Here is a 19,000-nt window from a genome sequence, read left to right as displayed (position 1 = left end):
ACCACTTTATAAATTGGGGGTCGCCTGAATTACCCAGCCCTCAACCCATCTATCTGGGATGCAGTTGTCTCTTCTATAGAGTGAAGATTTGAAGGTTTTGGTCTCTCCCAGCTCGGTCCCTCCCAGGCAGCACCGAGGCCTTCTCCTAATGGCCTGTGGCTTTCGAAGCATTTTCTTGCCTGTGGTTTCCAGGCCTCCGAGTCCTCCAGCACCCCTGAAGCTACTCATCTTTAATCCCCTCCCCTGCTGCCCTGGTGTCTGATCTCACTCTTCAGCTCACCCCGCCTCACTGTCCTGCCAGATGCTTCAATTGCTGAGCTAACTGTGAAAATTTAAGGCCTGGAGCAAACATTTCAGAATCATTTTTCCTCTTCTACACATTAATTACCAAATTAATCACTCTTCAGGGAGAAGGGCTCCTTTTCCTCCGTTGCTTCTCCTGCGGGCTCCAGAGCCAAGTTTCCGGGATGACGCGTCTTCTCTCTGAATATATGGCAATTGATCAAAGTCTGGCTGCTCTTTAACATCCAAAGACCATGTCACTAGTGTCCTTAGATTTTCCTGCCTTGTTCCAACAACTCTCTATTTTTTGGGAAATTAAGCTTTTTTGGTTTCTAGGTGCTTATCCGTCTCAAGTCCTGCCCAGACTAACTCACTGAGGTCCCTATTACTATCCTTTATTTTTAATTGTGGTGAAGTGCATATAACATTAAATGTACCATACTAATCCTTTTTAAATGTACAGGGCAACGGCACTGAGTATATTCACGCTGTGCACCAACATCACCACCATCCAACCACAGAACTCTCTTTATCTTCCCAAACTCCCCTAACTCTGTCCCCATTAAATAACAGCTCCCCATTTCCCATCCCTCACCCCTTGCAACTACCATTCTACTTTCTGTCTCATGAAGTTGACTATTCTAGGGATCTTGTGTACTGGGCATCATAGAGTATTTGTCCCTCTGTGTCTTGTTTATTTTACTCAGCATGATGTCCTCAAGCTTCATCTGCGTTGCAGCAAGCGTCAGAATTTCCTTCCCTTTTAAGGCTGAATCAAATTCCACTGTATGGCTAGACCACGTTTTGCTTATCCATTCATCCATCAGTGGACACTTGGGTTGTTTCCTTCTTTTGGTTACAGTCAATAATGCCGCTGTAAACATGGGTGTGCAAATATCTGTTCAAGTTCTCGCTTTCAGTTTTTTGGGGTAGTGACCAGAAGTGGAGTTGCCGGGTCAGATGCTCATTCTAGGTTGAATTTTTTAGGAAGCACCATACTGTTGTCCACAGTGGCTGCACCATTCCCCATCATCATCAACAGCACATAAGAGTTCTACTTTCTTCCCATTGTCACCAACACTCACTTTTTCCAAGTGTCCATTCCTTTATAATCAATTCATCGCAAGGCAAAACTGTGGAGGAACAAGGCCATGCACAATGAAGTCTCAGGGAAGAATAAAGGCAACAGATTTCTACTAGAGCCAAGGGTTACTGCCGGAGGGCTGGAGGAGTCAGATTTTCCAAGCAAGAATATTGAAAATGGCCATTTATACTGGCAAAAACCTTTATAAATAAAATGTACACCCATAAGTCTGATGTTCACATCCACTAATATAATGTATTTATATGGGAGAACGAAGTTCATGCACCCAAATTGGTTCTTTGGGCAAAAGAAGGGAGGATTCTTGTAGACGTCTTCCCACATGTGGCTATGTTATTGGATAATATTTAAGCAATATAATTTTGCATTTGGAAATCAGTCAAGGGCAGGAATGATCCTCACACAAACCATGAGATGGGAGATAATTAGGGCAGCCAAGTTTAGTTCAGTTGTACATTTCAGGGCAAATCACTGAAGAGGCTTTTGCTTTGAAAGAACAGAACAAGATCTGCTAAACTAGGGAGAAACGCTTGATTTCAGAGCTCATCTCAATGGGATGAGTATAAACAGTGTGGCCCCATACACCAGTCTCTTTACCTGGGTCCCTACCAGGCCTCCACTTTGCACAGCCGTTCAGAAATGAAATGGTTTTAGGACAATGTTGGCTGAGCAATGGCCTTCCGATAGTTCAAGAGTAGTAACAAAATAGAATCAAGCAGAAGCTGAGGGGCTAAACCCACTGGCTCTGGTGCCCTGCTGCAGGGAATAGTGGTTCTCTCTGGAATAGTGCTATTTGGGTTCTCAAGTATTTAATTTAAAGGGATATAGAAGGCCCAGCCTTGGAATTCTGGAGTCATGGAAGTGGGAACTGTGAGTCTCCGCCGGCTGTGTGGCAAACCCCCAGCCCAGATGGGGTTCTGTAATGACTTCTACAAGGTGTCTAATCGGATCCTAGAAGAGCACATGACTGCCGTGTTTAATTATTCCAATTTAATGGAGCATTCAGCTAGGTCCCTCTCAGTTTCCTATCACTGATCTCGGTTGTGGGGGAGAGGGGCAAGGACCCAGACGCCCAGGCCCTATTTCGGTTATGCACAGTGACAGAGGGGACGGCCCGGGCCTGAAATCTCCATCGGCAGGTGTGTATTTATAGATATTCTCTCAGCCAGCAGTTGAGGCAGATAATTTACTGAAATGCTACGGCTCTGAATCCCCCTTGAGCACAGACTTCATAATGATTTCACTGCATGTGAGGAGGCTGGGAGAGCAGCTGATATTCAAACAACAACATCACCCGGGCCTAACCGTCCGATCGATGGGTATTGATGCCCAGGATATTGGTAGTCTAACCCTTAATTTTGTTCTTTAATAACTCGGCTATAGTTCAGCAGCCAAAGGACATTTGCATGTCAAGGGAGCTGATTTTTTTTTTTTTTAATTTGCTCTTCTGAAAAACCAAGCTGCTCTGCACATATTAGGCCGGTCTCTGATGTTAGGGATGAAAACCAGAAGCTGGTGTATTTCAGAGTCTGCAAATCGCTTTACCAAAACCTTGATCGTTAAGGATTTAAGAGGGCAGCGCATTTTCTGATATTAAGATAAACGAGAAGGGCCTAAAGGATTTTTTAAAGGTAACTTACAAGCGCCCAAATCTTCCATGTTAAACATGCAAGAATGTCACCTTTGGGGGTGATGATTTAAGCCTTTTATAAAATTCATAACGGGACTTTTCTTTGTGCTTAAGCTTCTGCCTAATTCCTATTGTTGACAAGCCCGCAAGCTTGGTCTTTGGGTTAGCTTGGAGGTCACAGGTCAGGAACCTAAGGCATGCCTTGGATTTGGACAGGTTTCTTGCCATTTTCCATCCTGTGGAGCATAAACAAACACATTTACCTCCCACCTGCCTCTAAGCAGGTGTTGAATGAAACCCAGTCAACTCTATTTACTTTCTTTTCCACTACGGAGTAGCATGCCTGAACTGTGTACACTAGATCTAGGGGAGTGGTTTAAAATTTTTAAGCATCAAATCCACAAACACCCAAGCGACCTGCAACTTACCCTTACCAGTAATTCTAAGGAGCAAAGCATCTGTAAAAATCTGTATTACTTCCTTTCGTCCCTCCCCTCATCCCCAACTTGGAAATTCTGAACTGGCTTGACATCAGAGGATCTGAGGTTATTTAATAATCTCCAGAAGCTGAGACTTGAAGTGGTGGGCCTTTGCCTCTTACAAAGTTTTGCCCAAATGTATTTCACGGTGACTCCAGTGGTGAGGAGGGTGGCCATAAAGATGGCGGCTTGTTGGTAGTGACATGCTTTCCACCTGGTTGGAAACAAGAGTGGAGTTGATTCTTCAAGGGGCTATGTTCACAGTTTCTCCAAAACTAGGGAATTCATGGCTGGTCAGTCTAAATTTTACGTCAGCTCTCGTTCTAATCCACAATTCCAGGTCTCTCAGACTCATATTTTTATACAAGGAGCAAGTTATTTTAATATCCTGGTATTCCAATATTAACCCGTTATAGTTCTTCACGAAGAAATCTTTCAAGAACATTATTCTTACTGTTTTTTTTTTTTTTTTTTTTTTTGTAGGTATCTCTTTGAATCTGTAGACAGGAAGCTCTAGTTTTATGGCTTCGGGTTTGATGAAGACTTTGGTTACTGACATATAGTCAATTTCTGCATTTTAATGCGCCATCAGAACAACAGACTCCTGGCATTTCAAAGGAGAATTGTGAGATCAGCAAAGGCAGGACTGGGGTCCTGCCCCTCCCAAATTCAACTTGCATTTTTAATGCTAAACCTTGATACAGAGAATAGCAGGATGGAAGCCTCTAAAATACAAATTAGCTCTGTCACATAGTTGACTGGCCTTAATACATAATAGATCACTCCATATGGTTAGAAAAAAACCTGCTGGATATTAATTATTCCAAAGTAAAAATAATTTTAGTGGATATATTCCAATATTTAATTAGTTTGTACTTGGTGAATGTTCCAGAAAGTCAACGTGTTTAGTTGGTAAAGGGTACATCTTGTAACTAGGATGTAACTCCATGTTGTAACTAGGATGCCGAGTTGCCCCAAACCACTTATACTATAGGAGCGTGAGGAGATTTCTCTATGGCTTGGCTGTTGGCGGGCAGCACCCCTTTGAAAAAAGTTTAACAGGCCAACATCATTCCGGCCATTCTTTGGCATGGCCCTTTAGGGGCAGACTTGAGAGATGATTCAGTCCCATGCTAGTGAAGCCTGAGAAGTACTTCTTCAGAAAATACCTTCTGGTTGTGTCTGCAGGTTCCCTTCAGGAAGGTGGGATTGCTCTCCATTCAGCTAGGTTTTGGTCAGATTCCTGTCTTTTTTCTAAACAATGTCAACATTTCTGTCTGCTTCTTGCCCTCCGTAGCACACGCACCCACTGCTGGTCAATGATGCTCTCAGGCCCTTGCCGAGGACCACCTGCTGTCAAGCTTTTATTGAAAGTTGGACAGATTTATGGAAAACTCTCTGATGAACATGGAGTCCATCCTTTCTTCTGAAGTTTAGGGCTTATTATCTCTGAATCAGAACTTTCCCTCCTGTCTCCAACCCATCAGCAGTTCTGTGGGTTCTAGCTTCCAAGGGTGACTCACCTACTTTTCTCCACCTTTCCCGGGCCACTGTAGCTGTGCCCACCTCTCCCCGGGACCTCTCTTTTCCTTTTTTTTCTTTTTTAATTTTTATTTTATCATTTTGGGGAGAGAGAGAGAGGGAGAGAGCGAGTGAGTGCAGGGGGATGCGCAGAGGGAGAGAATCTCCAGGAGACTGTCCACAGAGCAGGGAGCGGGATGTGGGGCTCAATCTCATGACCCCGAGATCTTGACCTGAGCTGAAACCAAGAGTCGGACACTCAACGACCTGAACCCAGGTACCCCTGGTCTCTCTTTTCTCCTCTTTCTCTTATCCCAGGGGTTGGTCAGCTATGCTGCTGGGTGGCCCAAAAGCAAAGGGTGGAGTGATCTTCCAGCTTTCAGGGGTAACCAGAATTTAAAAATATACAACAGAGATGGAATGTGACACCCAAGCTCTAAAATATTAAGTACGTGTCTCCACATAGAAGTTTGCAGATGCCTGTCCTAGGTGATCCTTTCTCCTTCAGAGGTCCAAATAGTCATTCACGCATTCACTCATTCATTTTCCTAATAGTGTTTTAAAACACAGATCTTATTTTGCTCTTTCCTGCTTCAACAGCCTCCTCTTGACTTAGAACAAAATCCAGACTCTACCACAGCTTAAAATTCTTTAATGATCTGGCTTCACCGATCTTTCCAATGTGTTCCTACCACTTTCCCCATTACTACCTATGTTCCGCGCATCCTGACTTTCTACAGCCTCAGGGCCCTTGAACTCTGTGTCCCCTCTTTCTAGAATATTCTTCCCCCAGCTTCTCATGGCTGGCTTTCTTTCCAACTTCAAAGTCTCCCACCCACAGGGGCCTCCCATGAGCACACTATGTCTCAATTCCTGATTTGTATAGAGGGAGTGCATGTAATAATTACCTCACAGGCTGCTGTGCAGCTATCACAAAGGGCCAGGTTGGTGCCTGGCACATAGGACCCATCCAAACAATGTCAGTTGTTATAATGTTTATTTAAGGAAGCCATCCCAGGCACTCTTTATTTCTGCCTCTCACATTCTGAAATAATCTTATGTCTGTCCCCCCACATAGACTGCATGCCCCAGGCAGACAGGCCCCACCGGGTCTTGACCCCTGTTGGTTGGCTCTTGGGCTTCTGGCACAGTGTCTGGCACACAGTGACAGGAAAGAAAGGGGGCAGGGAAGATCTCTGTCTGGTCCACAACGTCCTGACTCCCTGAAAAACTGCATTCACTAGAGGCATTTTGGAAGCGCACCCGTATTGGTCACAGGGTGGCCTCAGGAAACAGCCTTAGGAAGCCTACTTCTACATCAGGTATAGGAACGTTAAGAATATTTTCAGGACACCTCTCAGGTGCAGCCCATGAAAGACATCCCTTTTGGGTAAGTTCTAGAAATCACCTTCCTTCCTCCAAATTCTTCGTATAATTTCTGTTCTCAGAAGGTTGAGAACTTTGTACCTTACCGGGGCTCCCCCCTTCCCACTTGGGCCCACATTCTGTGTCTTCTTCATTCTACATTTGATTCAAATTTATAGTTTACCTCTTCCCAATTATTTCTCAAATTCCTACTCTTTTGCCTTCTGTATCTTCTTGTAAGCAACACCAAATTCCTGGCTGGGGTATATCATTTAACTTGAGCCTCAGTTTCCTGAGCTGTAACAGTGGGAATCCTGCTGATGAAATGTGCAGAGGGGAGTGTGTCGAACACAGCAGCTATTAATACGAGTTACTCTTTCCTTCGAATGAGTCCGCGATTCAATGAGAAGGCGGCAAAGCAGGATTCAGTGCTGATTAAGATACTTAAGGACCCTGAACAAATTCCCATAGACTCCAATTATTGACACAGAGATGCTAAAAATCTACATTCACCTGACAACACCGTGACTGACGTGGCCTCTTTTGAACATTTATTAAAAAAGCAAAATGTATGTTCATCTCAAATAGAACAGTTAAAAATGGTAAAGCAATACAAAGGACTTGTTACTAGCAGCATCCAGTTGTTAGAATTTCCCGCCCTGCTTCTCAGTCTGTTCCGGGCAAGCTCGGCCTTCCAGAGCTTGCTGCTACCTACACCTCTCTCGTCGTAGTGCAGGTCAAACCAAAGTTTATAAAATTAACAATTTAAGGTTAAATAAGCTTAAATAAGGGCGTTAAATACAAGACACTTCATCAAAGCTTCTGTACAAAGATAAACAAATTTGGCATTGTATACATGGGATTCTGCTGGCTTCCCGCTGACGGGAGGTTCTAGAAGGTTCTAGGACGTAAGCAGGCGTGCGCTACTCTCAGCAGAGCGTTAAACTATACACAGTGAACTAAGAGTTGAAGGGACTGCTTATTGAGCCATATACAAGGCATATGTATCTGTTTTTTTTTTTTCAATCAGAACACTGTTAATATTCAGGCACCGTTTGCTCCTGCAAATAAATAAGTCTCTAAATGAACTGCATTCAAACTAGTGTTCAAGACATAGTGCTTTTTTTGTTTTTTAATTTTCCCCACACGGCTTCTCTCACTAGTTAACTATGCCTCTTTCTTATTGCTATGATAATGTGGTTGTGAGAAATAAAACTACTATACATCCAAAAAAATAGAGCACCTTTAACATTAAAGTATATGTCTGATTATTTGTTTCCGGGTTTATGTTACAATACTAAAGCCCAAACTATGGTCAATTGCTTCTACCATCTCTACCAGGTCACCTGATCCATAGGACGTGAAGCCCCACTCTCTCCCCTCTTGAGGTATGCCCGCGCCTGAGCACCGGGGCAGTGGAGTCCGACACAAAGAGGCCCCAACCGACGCCGGGGTTTACATTCATCTCGACACCGGGAGTTACATTCATGTGCGCACGGCCTCGCTGTCCTCTCTGCTGTCACCAGATGGCTTCCAAGGAAAGAGTCGCCTCCCTACCCTGCGGGGGTGAATGGTGCTAGACGGGGTGGGACGGCAAAAACATCTACAATTGGCTGCAAGCACACTGAGAAACCACGCGTTGGCAAGTTCCCGGGGGGGGGGGGGGTGGGGGGGGGCGTCTCCCCGAGGCTCCCCCCCGCGGGCCAGGGCCGGGTTAAGACTTTTTGTCGATGGTGTTGAAGAACCACTCGGTGAACTTCCGCAGCTGCGCGGTGGCCGTCTGCGACTCCTCCTGCAGCCGCATGTTGTCTTGGCGCAGGTGCTGCACTTCGGCCTGGAGGACCGCCTTGTCCTGCTTCTCCTGGGAAGAGTGCACACAGACGGCGTCACACGCGGGCCCGGCACATCCCCTCTCCCAGCGTGCCTCCGAGCATCGCGTGTGCCCGAAGCCACTCAGCGGCCCGCCTCTCCAAGACCCCTTCACCCCTTTCGTTGTGACCCGTGCAACTGGGACTCTGCCCTGAAAACCCTGGAAACGGTCAACCTCGTCCCTGAAAATCCCTTCATCCTCATGCCTCTAGATGAATCCCGGCTCTCTCCTGAGCACACTGCTTCCCCGGCTGCTCACTGAGGGGAGAGACAGTGTCTGCCTGTATTGGGAAGACTTGAGGCCTGATGGTCTGGCAAACAGCTTATCTCGCAGTACTCAGGGGGTTTCTTCCCTGAAACTTCAGCTCCTCTGAGAAGTGTGACATCAGGTTAGAGGACCTGCCACCCCTGCTCACTGCAATTATCTACGCTGTCTCCAGTCCCTCCCACCACTCATGGAGGACCATAGAATGTGGTTCGCTTTTCTTCTCTCCCCTACCACTTGTCATGTGTGCTGATGTTTCCAAATCCAATCCAGCCTCTCCACCACTTCCTCTCTGTGATCTGGAAACCCAGCCCTCCTCAAGCCCTGCTCCCACAGCCACCTCTTGTACCTTGCCATTACCCATAAAAAGCAGTGTGCTCCTGCTTTAGCCTCCCATTTCCGGACCGCCACCTCTTGTCCTTCTAGAATCGTCTCTCCAGTGTCCACTCCTCCAGTAATTATCTAATGCACCAGGCTTACCTGAGTTTCACTGTCTCCTGCTGTGACAGCATGTCGCCTCACCCAGCTCACACTCTAGGTCCCTCAGTCTAATCCCATCCTGTAGATACGCCCGGGGCTCTGTCTCTTTCTCTCTCTCTCGTTGTCTTGACCTCCTGTCTCAATTCTTATATTCAACTCTCCAACTGGCCTACACCTACAGCTGGGGGCAGGGTGATGTCCCAGTTTGCTTGGGACATTTCCGGTTCTAGCCCTGGAGATTCTGTATCTCGGAACCTCCCCTCCCCAGGCAAACAGGTGGCCATCCAAGCTGGAGAGAAACACCAACTCTGCCAACAGACGATCGCTTTAACTGAGGCTGCAAATTCAAATGTACCTTCAGCTTTGCTTGGCAAATCCTATCAAATATCACCCAGGGCATTTACTCACTACTCTGCACCTTACCCTCTGACCTCAAACCCTTCCTCCTCCTTCCCGCCACCACTCACTCTCAGCTCATGACCGGAAAAAAGAAACCATCAGAGGGGAACTCTGCCGACCTATCTCTGACTACGTGTGTGTGAATGTATGTATGCATGCACGCGTGTGCAAACACATACACGTGCGTGCACACGCGCACACACACCCTGTTCTACTCTGCTCTCTATGCAAACTGTCTCCACTCTGAATCAAGGCCAGTCCCTGCCTTGTGCACTAGGTCAGGGCGTAACCCTCTGACTCTTCCCCCAACCTTATCTCCTTCCCAACTGGATCATTCCACCAGCATTGACACCAGCTGCAGTTTTCTCCCTTCTTCAACAAACAAAGCAGTAACAAAACCCTTCCTGTGACGTGTCCCTGCTGCCCTCCTGCTAGCACACTCCATTCCATTCCCAGGAACAGCACGACGGTCACCCAGCCCAGTGCTGGGTAACAAGGGCTCAGCAAAGGTTTGAGGAATGAATTAGTTAACTTCTAATGGGGACCGACCACGCACACCTGGACGTGGAGGGTGTAGAGCAGCAGTTGTGAGGGTCGTGTAGCCGACTCAGTGGGAATACAATAGCTTGGGGAGAACAGGCTTTCTGGCAGCAACTAACTCCTCTTAGGTCAGCTCATAAATAGTCGGTACAACTGATCCCTCACCGAACCAAAAAATGCTAGTCGCCTGTATGTTTCTACCTCGTCCTGAAGACCGTCCAGAGGGCTCACCCTCATTTAGTCCTGTTTCCTGCACCCCTTGGCTCCCCTTGGAGTGAAAAGTATGAGCTGGAGGCCAGAAAGGAGAATTAGACCTTAGGGGTCTCTGTTTCTATCTATTGTTGGCTTTGACTAGGAGGGTTATCTTTCCTGAGTGTCTTCATTCTTATCTCTACTGGTTAGAAGCGGGTGATTGTGCAAGACAGACTTCTGATGACGGACTGTAACAGATCCCCTTACCTTCCGAAGGTCAGTCTGCAGCTGTCGAAGAATCAACTCCAGCTGATTGACTTTTCCGGTCAGTGTGGATGGAGACCGCTCCCTAAAGAAGAAGGGCGGAATCACAAAGACTCAAGGCCACGGAGGTAAAGAGACAACACTCAGTCCTTTTGCTGGTGAAGTTTTCACTCAAAGAATTATTTCATGTGCTTAGAGTCCAGCGAGGAAATAAATAGTATTATGCCAGATATGGAAAGGGAACATACAGTATTTCGGTAGAAAACCCCTTCTGGGTCTCTGTTGATTTAAAAAGGGATTCAGAATCTCTACAGGCTTATATGTTGGTAACAAACAAACAAACACAACCCAGAAGATAGATGATCTAAATCAGTTTAGCCAACTGAGACTAGGTAGACCACCGAGGTCCTGGGAACCAAATACAGATTCGATTTCCCCAATTTGCTTTTCTCTGTCAAGAAAATATCATGAAGCTCGTTACCAAGATGAATGGCCCAGTTAATGGTCACACAAGTTCATAGAAAAGTTGCAATTAGGTAAAGCATACAGACTCTGTGGGTGACAAACATGTCAAGAATATAGGGGAAGGAGACGGTCCCTTCGCCTGAGGCCAGGGTCAAGGACCAGGCTTCGGGGGGGAGCTGTGCCCTTGGCAGGTGCCCACATGCAGCCTGGCAGCGGGACACCGATCAGCAAGGCCCCTGTCCGTCCGGGGCTGTGGCAGCAATTACTGGCAGACGTGGGGCCCAGCCGCCACCCTCCCACTCGCTGTCACAGAGCCTCGTCACCATGGGCACGGGGTGACATGTCTTAGCAGGCAGGGACCGCCCACAGCAGAGCACTTCTGCTACCAAGAGCCGCCCACCCCAGCGGGGCAGGGAGCAAGGGTGGCCCCACTCAGTCCCATATCTGGATCCTGAAGGACCCAAGGGGGAGCCGCAGGCTGGAAGTGATCTCCTGGTGGCCTGGGGCTCTGCTGAACCTGTTACTTAGGGGCTTGGGGAGAGAGGAGGGGAGGGGGGGCTCCCCAGGGCCTCACATACCCAGCTGTGTCCATGAAATCTTTGCCGCTGCCTGGGTCTACACATAAAGGCGGCTCTGGTGCACCTTCCAGGTCCTGCCCATGTTGCATATCGGTCAGAGTACAGAAGGACGCCACTCTCTGGTCTGAGGAGGGAAGACACACACACACACGCCAAGGAAGTTGAGTACTAGCCGCCGGGCCATGTCTGTGGAAGCGAATTTGGTCACTAACCCCAAACACCCCACCCCGCACCCCCCCCAATCAGTGACTGCCCTGTTTTAAACAAAACAAAGAAAAACAAACTCAGGCAAGCTGCTGACAATCAGAAAGCGTCAGGATTGGCTGTCCTCGGGGGCTGTATGGCATGCGCACATCACAGCCACGGGGACGATCAGCAGATCTTCAATTTGCTAGAGCCAATTTGCTTTCTTCCTTCCACATCCCAAGAAATGCCAAAGCTGCCGGCTGGCCACGAAACAACGAAATAATGGCGTCGCAGGATGATGTGGCTGATTAACAGAACAGAGGAGACGGACCCCTCCGCGAGGGGGCCCCAACCCCGGGGTGGGGGGAGCATCCCGGAGACACAGCAGCCAGGACCCACGTCCCCTGTGCGTGCCAACCCTCCGAGCTCAGAGAACCATGCAGACGTGCAGACACGGGACATAAAAAGGAAAGGTTACAGAACATCCAGAGCCCGTGGTCAGCCCCGGACAATCACCGAGATAGGACGCGTGGTGACAGAGCAGCCCAAGTTCTTCATCTGAGTCAAGACCTGAAATAAGATTTAGAATTTCCTATGAACAGTGGTATCTCCATGCACCTGGAATCCTCTGGGGCCCACACAAGACTCAGATAATGGGGTCCCGGAGAGCCTGTGCGCGCGTCGAGCTGGATGAGGCGTGGCCCACGACAGCCAATAACATGCGATGCCGAGCAATGTGGTTCAACGTTGCACGTGTAATGGTCCTGGCTGGATGCACACACGTGTGTGCAATGAAGAGAAGCGGCGTGCCTCACACAGGCGAGTCCAGCCGTAAGAACACGAGACCATTTGGGGTTTGCTTAAACGACCCACTCCGTGAATGTGAAAGTGGGGTGGTGAGCGAGCTTAGCTTCGTGATCTTACTAGAAACAGCCGTGCTAACAATGGTCAGCCTGACTACCCAGCCTTAGCTTGGCACCAGGCCATTTCTATTGGCACCAGTAACTTCACATTCAACGTTTCCCGAGCTAGGGCAGGAAAGGGAGTGTGATAATCTTTGAAACAGGCACCAGCCTGGCCCAGCTCTGCGGGCCCAACACTCACCCAAGAGCATCGGTCCAGAAATGCTGAATGACATGCAGAAAAACAGTCCCACGTTTGAACGAGGTGGAGGTGAGAACCGGGAATATATCTAATTATCCACTTCCCCTATTCCCTGGTGTCTCTTTCCTTGGTGCCTGAGCACACATATGCATCTACAGTTGGAATCCAAGGGATACAGCAGGTGTATGAGTGCTGCAGTGTCTTTTTCATATGATTTGATTAATGGCTGAGAAACTGCACTCAAGTCTGCGTCAGGGGTGCTCTGTTCTTAATTTATCCCACTCTGTCTCCCTCTGGCTGCTAGACGAGTCTCCTAATGAGGCTACCTGCTTGTCTGGTTTATGGAGGGTCTTGCACTTCCTGTTAATTAGAAGGAATGGGGGAGGCTGCCAGGGCGCATGAAGGAAAGCGAGCTGGAACGCCGCGGGCATTGTGCTGGGAGCTCCCACCAGGGGCCCCGAGCCCTCTAGGAAGTGGTGCTGAGCACCCTGCATGACCACAGAGAGTTCTCCAGCCTTGCAGCTCGCTTTCCTAAATCAGATTTCCCAACATCTGTGACAGGTACACAGATGTCCTTCAACCAGTAGGTCTATAGCATGTCATCCACACTTCAAACCTACAAGATGATGGGGCATTCTGTAACCATGTATTCCTGAGAGACAACCACGTACCCAATTTGGTACTGACTCGTAGGATTTGTGCATATGAGGAGACGATTTGTAATTTAATTAAGATTAATGGCACAATTTGGGTACTGCCTGCTTCTACACAGAACAGGATGTAAATGGCAGAGGTGGGGGCAGGAATCATAGGGCACACTGGCCAGGGGCTGAGCAGCTCCAGGGGTGGGGTTGGGAGGGTCTGGGGCTGCCATGACATCCAAGAGAACCCTCTGTTTTGTGATGATCCTGAATAATGCCTCACACTTAAAAAAAAAAAAAAAAAAAAAAAAACCACAGCGGATTTATTTTTTTCTACAGTAAATTTACTGACAAAAAAGGAAGGTCAAAACAGATAAAGAATTTAGTTTTCTCACTCTTTAAAAGAGTTCTATTGACTCATCCAGATTTTATGCAATCCAGTGATAATTTGGTGAGTTTCCATCTTTCTTAATATATTTGAGTCTGATGGTCTAACCGAAATCTCTGGATGAAAACGTCTTCGCTTGCTCCATCTATTTTTACCTTAATTGATAAAATATCCCCATATTTGACAGAAACAGAACTTGCTGCTGGCAGTCATTCAAGCATTCCTTGGGGAGAAACAAGGTCCTACCGGTCAGGAGGCAGGAAGCCAGAAGGGGAGTTTTGCCAACAGTGTAATTTCACGAAGAGGATTTCACTCTGGATCTGAAAAGCTGGGAGGTTGAAATCCAAACAGAACGCTGCTTGATTAAGTCCAGACACTTAACTGCTCTGTAAAGTAGCTAACCTTAGCGACAGTTTCCAGTGGAAGCTTTATTCTTCCACAGTTTATTTCTGTGATGATAAATATTCAGTGACCTAGGAGTTACTGACATTGAACCAAGGGGCACAGACGAAACTGTTAAGAAGACAGGCAGGGGAGCATGAACTCCATGTAAACGGTGACTGTGGCAGACACAGTCACCCACAATCTACACAGGCAGCCTGTTAGTCCTTTCCCTTCCCATTCTTCTCCGTGCAAGAACATCTGGCTGGGCGGGGGGGGGCGCACATGGGGCATGGCGTACACACGGAACACTCCACCCCTTTAAATCATCTTAGAAAACCTTATTTCAATGCAGGTTCTTGTTAGTGCATTTGGCACTATGCAGGAGAGTGAACAGTCAGCGAGATATTCCACATCGATCTAGAGCTGAGTTGGCAAAACAGCTGCCTGGGAGTAACTCCCGTGGCCCAGATGGGCAGCCTGGAGCACTTTGAGATCAGGAAGGCCAAGCCCGCATGAGGGAGGAGAAGGGCTCTGATGGATTAGTCCTGTCTGCCGAGGGCATGAAACTAGGAGAAGGGTATATGCACTGGATAGGGGCCACAAAGGCCATGCAAGTGTGAGGCTCCATCTAACCGAACCCACGTCCACAAAGCTCTTCTAACGTGTCTCTACCACATCACTATAAATGGCAGAGAAGCTGGGGCTTTGTAGCTCCATGTAGCAAATTAAAGGTACTGGTACCGAGCACTGGGCTTATCAGATCGTGGAAAGCTGACTTAACTGGCAACCAGGGAAGAAAAATAAAAAGGTTACACTGCACTTTGGACATAAATGCTTCGGCTTAAGCCTTTTGCAGCCTGTTCATAAATGCTGCAAGATAATGGTCTAGAGTCTGCCTTGACGTAATGAGCAAAGAAAAGGGCTGGGATTATGCTTCCTTTAAGAAACAGCTACTGTTGCTGGCCCGAGACAATTTCCTTACTTTTGAGATCATTTAAGTTGATTTACTATATTAAATTAACTTTGCATTTTTCATCTTAATAGCATTTTTCTTTTCCATTTTTTAACTAATTATGTTACTTTATGCTTGTACATGCGTGCGTGTGCGTGCACACACACACACACACACACACACTCTGTCTGTGGTCAAGTACCAGTAACTTCAGCGACTTTATCAAGGTTGAACTGCCACTTCACAATTGAAAACAGTGCTCATCGTAAAAAATTAGGCTTATTACTCTCTGTTTAAAAACCAAGGGCATACGGAGCCTAATAGACTAAAAATATAAACTTGTATTTTTTTCGGACAACACATTTGACTCTAACACTCCCACAGTGGGGCCTGATGAACGAGCTGTTGACTCTGCACGTGTCCTGCACACACACGCTCAGGGCATGCACACCTCCTCGTGCTTGTGGGAAGATGGTGGTTGTCACCACCAACTGCAAAGGGTTGAAATCCAGAGGGGAGGAGAAGAAGCCTGGCCTGTTGTTGGCTGCGGGACGCAGCAATCCAGTCTCCCATCATTCATTTGTGATTTCACCTTTTAAAGCCTGTTTGCACTTAAAACATCAATCCATTCAATGGATGTTCACCACCCACTGCCTACTGGTGATATTTTGATAAATGAGAACTGCTTTAAATTCTAGCACTTTCCAAGAGACTCCCTTCCCCAGCTTTACCACTGGCCCCACAGCCAGCTTTTCTGGTTGGGTTTGTTCCCTTGCCCACACTTGTGGGGGATGGGCTCTACTATATATATATTACTTGCCACACCCACACCTTACATTATTCCACCTAATAAAGGGAATGATGCTTGCAAGGCCAATAAGCGATGATCTTACTGTATCGCACAGATCACTGAGGAGTTCTCAGGCACAAAGGGTCACATCTCGCCCCTGACAAACAAAAGGGCTGCACACACTAAAACACACTTGAACTGTGACTCCGCCCATTTTTTGAACTTAGCTATCGCAGAAGAGCGGAGTCCAGGGCATGAGCTCGCTGTCCTTGACTTACCTTCTCCTTCACAGGCCTATGAAGGAGATGCCGATGTTCTGACATTTGGTCTGATGGGCAGAGTTTGATTGTATCTGCTTATTTCCAGTATGCAAGTTCTCAGGAATTGGATTTCTGATCAAAGGGGGGGTCCACCGTTTGGCTCTAACTACATATTGTCATACTGCACAAAAAGATGGATCATTTTATCTTTGTAATGATACCAGCTGTGAGTATTCTTCAGGGTTTCCCAGAGTGTGGGGCCATTTTTCATCTTCCAGAGGTGTGAGCTGGTAGCTCATTATCATTTTGAATTTACATGTGTGATTGAACATTTTTCAAATACTTATATTTTGTATTTCTACTTTTGTGGACTGTGCGTCCGTATGCCTCGACCGCTTGTTTATCAGGGATTTGGTGTTTTTTGCTGGTTAAGCCCCTCCACGCACTTGGGATAGTCTGGTTTTCCCCATCATGTTTACTACAAATCCTCCCCCATACTCCCATTTATCTAAATGTTCCCTTTCAAGTTCATAAAAATCTAAGTGTTTAAATACTTTTATCTGGCCACATATTTTGTATGTTCTCTCATTACCTCATAATTAAAGCATTACCTTGCTTCTAAAATGGTAATCCTACTTTACTGTTTCTAGAATTGACTTTCCTAAATCCTAAATCCAAGTGGAGTATATAAATTCCTTTCCTGTTTAACTCTAACTTTTATTCCAGTTTTTGGTCTGGGCTCTCCCTCTTTCTCCAAAAGGACTAATTTTTATTTTTTTGAATCACTACTATGCTGTGTAATTATTATTGATTTACAGGAGACTTTTTTTGTGGAATGTTTTTCATCTATTTCCAACTGGATGCAGTTAAGCTCTTTAACATATCCTTTAGATATCTGAATTGAAATTGTACGAAATCTACAAATTAACTCAGGAAATCAATTGATTCAGCATCTTTACTATAAGCTTCCTACCCATTCTTATCTTTACATATATTAGGACTTTTCAGTTACTGAAATGTCCTTTGCCTTCTCGAATTTTAACTCTAATGACGCCTTAATTTCCAAAGAATATATAATCTGATCTTTCAGATATAGCTAAATGCCCTTTGTTACTGTTCTGGTGGAAGACTGTCCAAAAACATGGTTATGTGCACATGGCAGCCCTCACACCAAGATGCGGAGCCCACCTCCCACCTCTGGGATGTGGGCTGGCCTTCAGCATGTGGGGGATATCATGTTCTGAGTCTTCCAAGACGAGGAGGCCCTGCAAAATCATGTAGCTTCTGCTTTTGCTCTCCTGATCGGATCCCCTGAGTCACACGTGAAGAAGTACAACTGCCCTGCTGGAGAGAGGGTCTAGCCAGAGCCCAGCTGGACATATGATTGAAGTCACTTTAATGTTCCAGTTCCAGCTGAGCTCCAGCTGAATACAGCTGCCTGAGTGACTCCAGCTGAAGCCACAGGGAGCAGAAGAACCACCCAGCTGAACCTAACCAACCCACAGAATCATGAGACATAAATTATCACGAGACATTCTTGTTCCCAGTCATAAATTTTGGGGTGGTTTTTATACAGAAATAGATAACTGAAAAAATTAACAATGCTTTTAAACAAGACTTATAAAAATATATTTTAAAATATCTTACCTAGTTACTTTGTTTTGTAATTTTGGATAATTTCTTTTTTAAAATTTTATTTTATATTTTTAGTTCAAGTATAATGAACATAACAGTGTTATATTAGTTTCAGGTGTATAATATAATAGTTCAACAATTCTATACATTTTTCAGTGTTCAAGTCCTCCTAATCTGAATAATTTCTTTTTTACCTTTCATATTTTGTAGATACAGAAGCATATGTATAAAATTTAAAATTTATTCCTTTTTTCTTTGCATTGGTGATAAATATTAGGTACTTTACTACAGAATGAAAGGACACAGTCTCAAAGGATGACCCTGTTTAGTTTCTGGACTGATGGCACCTGCTTATAGACCATTTTCCATTAAGTATTATGTAACTACTTGGAATAAAGTAGATCTTCTTCATTAGGTTTAAAGGTATCTCTCAAATCTTAATTTTTATTAGAAATAGGTGCTCATTCTATTAGATACACCCTTTTAGGGAAATTGGTACGATAACTTTTAATTATTTCATCTACTATAACTTTCTATAATTAGAAGTTTTTCTTTATTAAACTGGCTAAACTCTCACCAGTAACAATGGATAATCTTTTCAATCTCCTCCTGAATTTCATCTAAGCTTAATATCGTGATTAATGACTGAGACTGTCTCAGGATTTTTCTTTTCTTGTGTGTTATCAGGAAAGAATCCTCTCGTGCAATTATTGGCTGCTTCTGAATTTCAAGAAAAATTTATACAGGGACATCATTTTTCTTTGAAGCTTTGAAAACAATGAACTCTAAGAGTATTAGTTTCAGGTGACATTTGGGATTTGGGGACATTTTTAGATAACTTTTCAATACCCGTCATATTTGGGCCATTGACAGTTTTGTATGCTCCGTCCCATTTTCTTGCACGTAATATCCAAAATTCTTATTCATATTTCTTCCTATATAGCTGCCTGACATTCCTTAATAATTTTTTTATTTCTCTTATGTATTGGTGAATGCTAACCTCTTTTCTCATTTCTAATCTTGTTCATTTGTATTTTCCATTTTTTGATCAAATTTATGTTGCTTTAACAATGTTCTAAGAAACAATCATTGATTTTATTTATAAACTGCATTGAAAATTCATCTGTCAGTTCACAAAAAATCTATTTGATTTCCTTCTTTTTTGTTTGCTTTCACAGCTTTTACAGAATCTTTTTAAAGTATAGTTAAGTTGGTTAATTTTCATGTTT

The 19,000-nt window shown here is 45.4% G+C and overlaps 1 protein-coding gene across 11 annotated transcripts in view; it reads right to left on the bottom strand.

Moving 5' to 3' along the window:
• Positions 1-6,046: 6,046 nt before the first annotated feature.
• SIPA1L2 (signal induced proliferation associated 1 like 2) overlaps positions 6,047-19,000 on the bottom strand; it is a 216,297-nt gene continuing 203,343 nt past the window's right edge. For 10 of the 11 annotated variants that reach the window (XM_027595907.2, XM_027595915.2, XM_027595913.2 and 7 more), the window contains 4 exons: positions 12,134-12,187; positions 11,432-11,555; positions 10,392-10,473; positions 6,047-8,240 (listed from right to left, as the gene is read on the bottom strand). In XM_027595907.2, coding sequence (XP_027451708.1) covers positions 8,094-8,240; positions 10,392-10,473; positions 11,432-11,555; positions 12,134-12,187 — 407 coding nt within the window. In that variant the 3' untranslated portion in view covers positions 6,047-8,093. The remainder of the gene's footprint in view (positions 8,241-10,391; positions 10,474-11,431; positions 11,556-12,133; positions 12,188-19,000) is intronic. The other variant, XM_027595918.2, reaches the window with a different exon arrangement.

Source organism: Zalophus californianus, chromosome 15 (assembly GCF_009762305.2).
Source record: "Zalophus californianus isolate mZalCal1 chromosome 15, mZalCal1.pri.v2, whole genome shotgun sequence".
Lineage (NCBI taxonomy): Eukaryota > Metazoa > Chordata > Mammalia > Carnivora > Otariidae > Zalophus > Zalophus californianus.
Note: the sequence above shows the minus strand (reverse complement) of the source record. Positions and strands in the feature narration are given on the sequence as shown.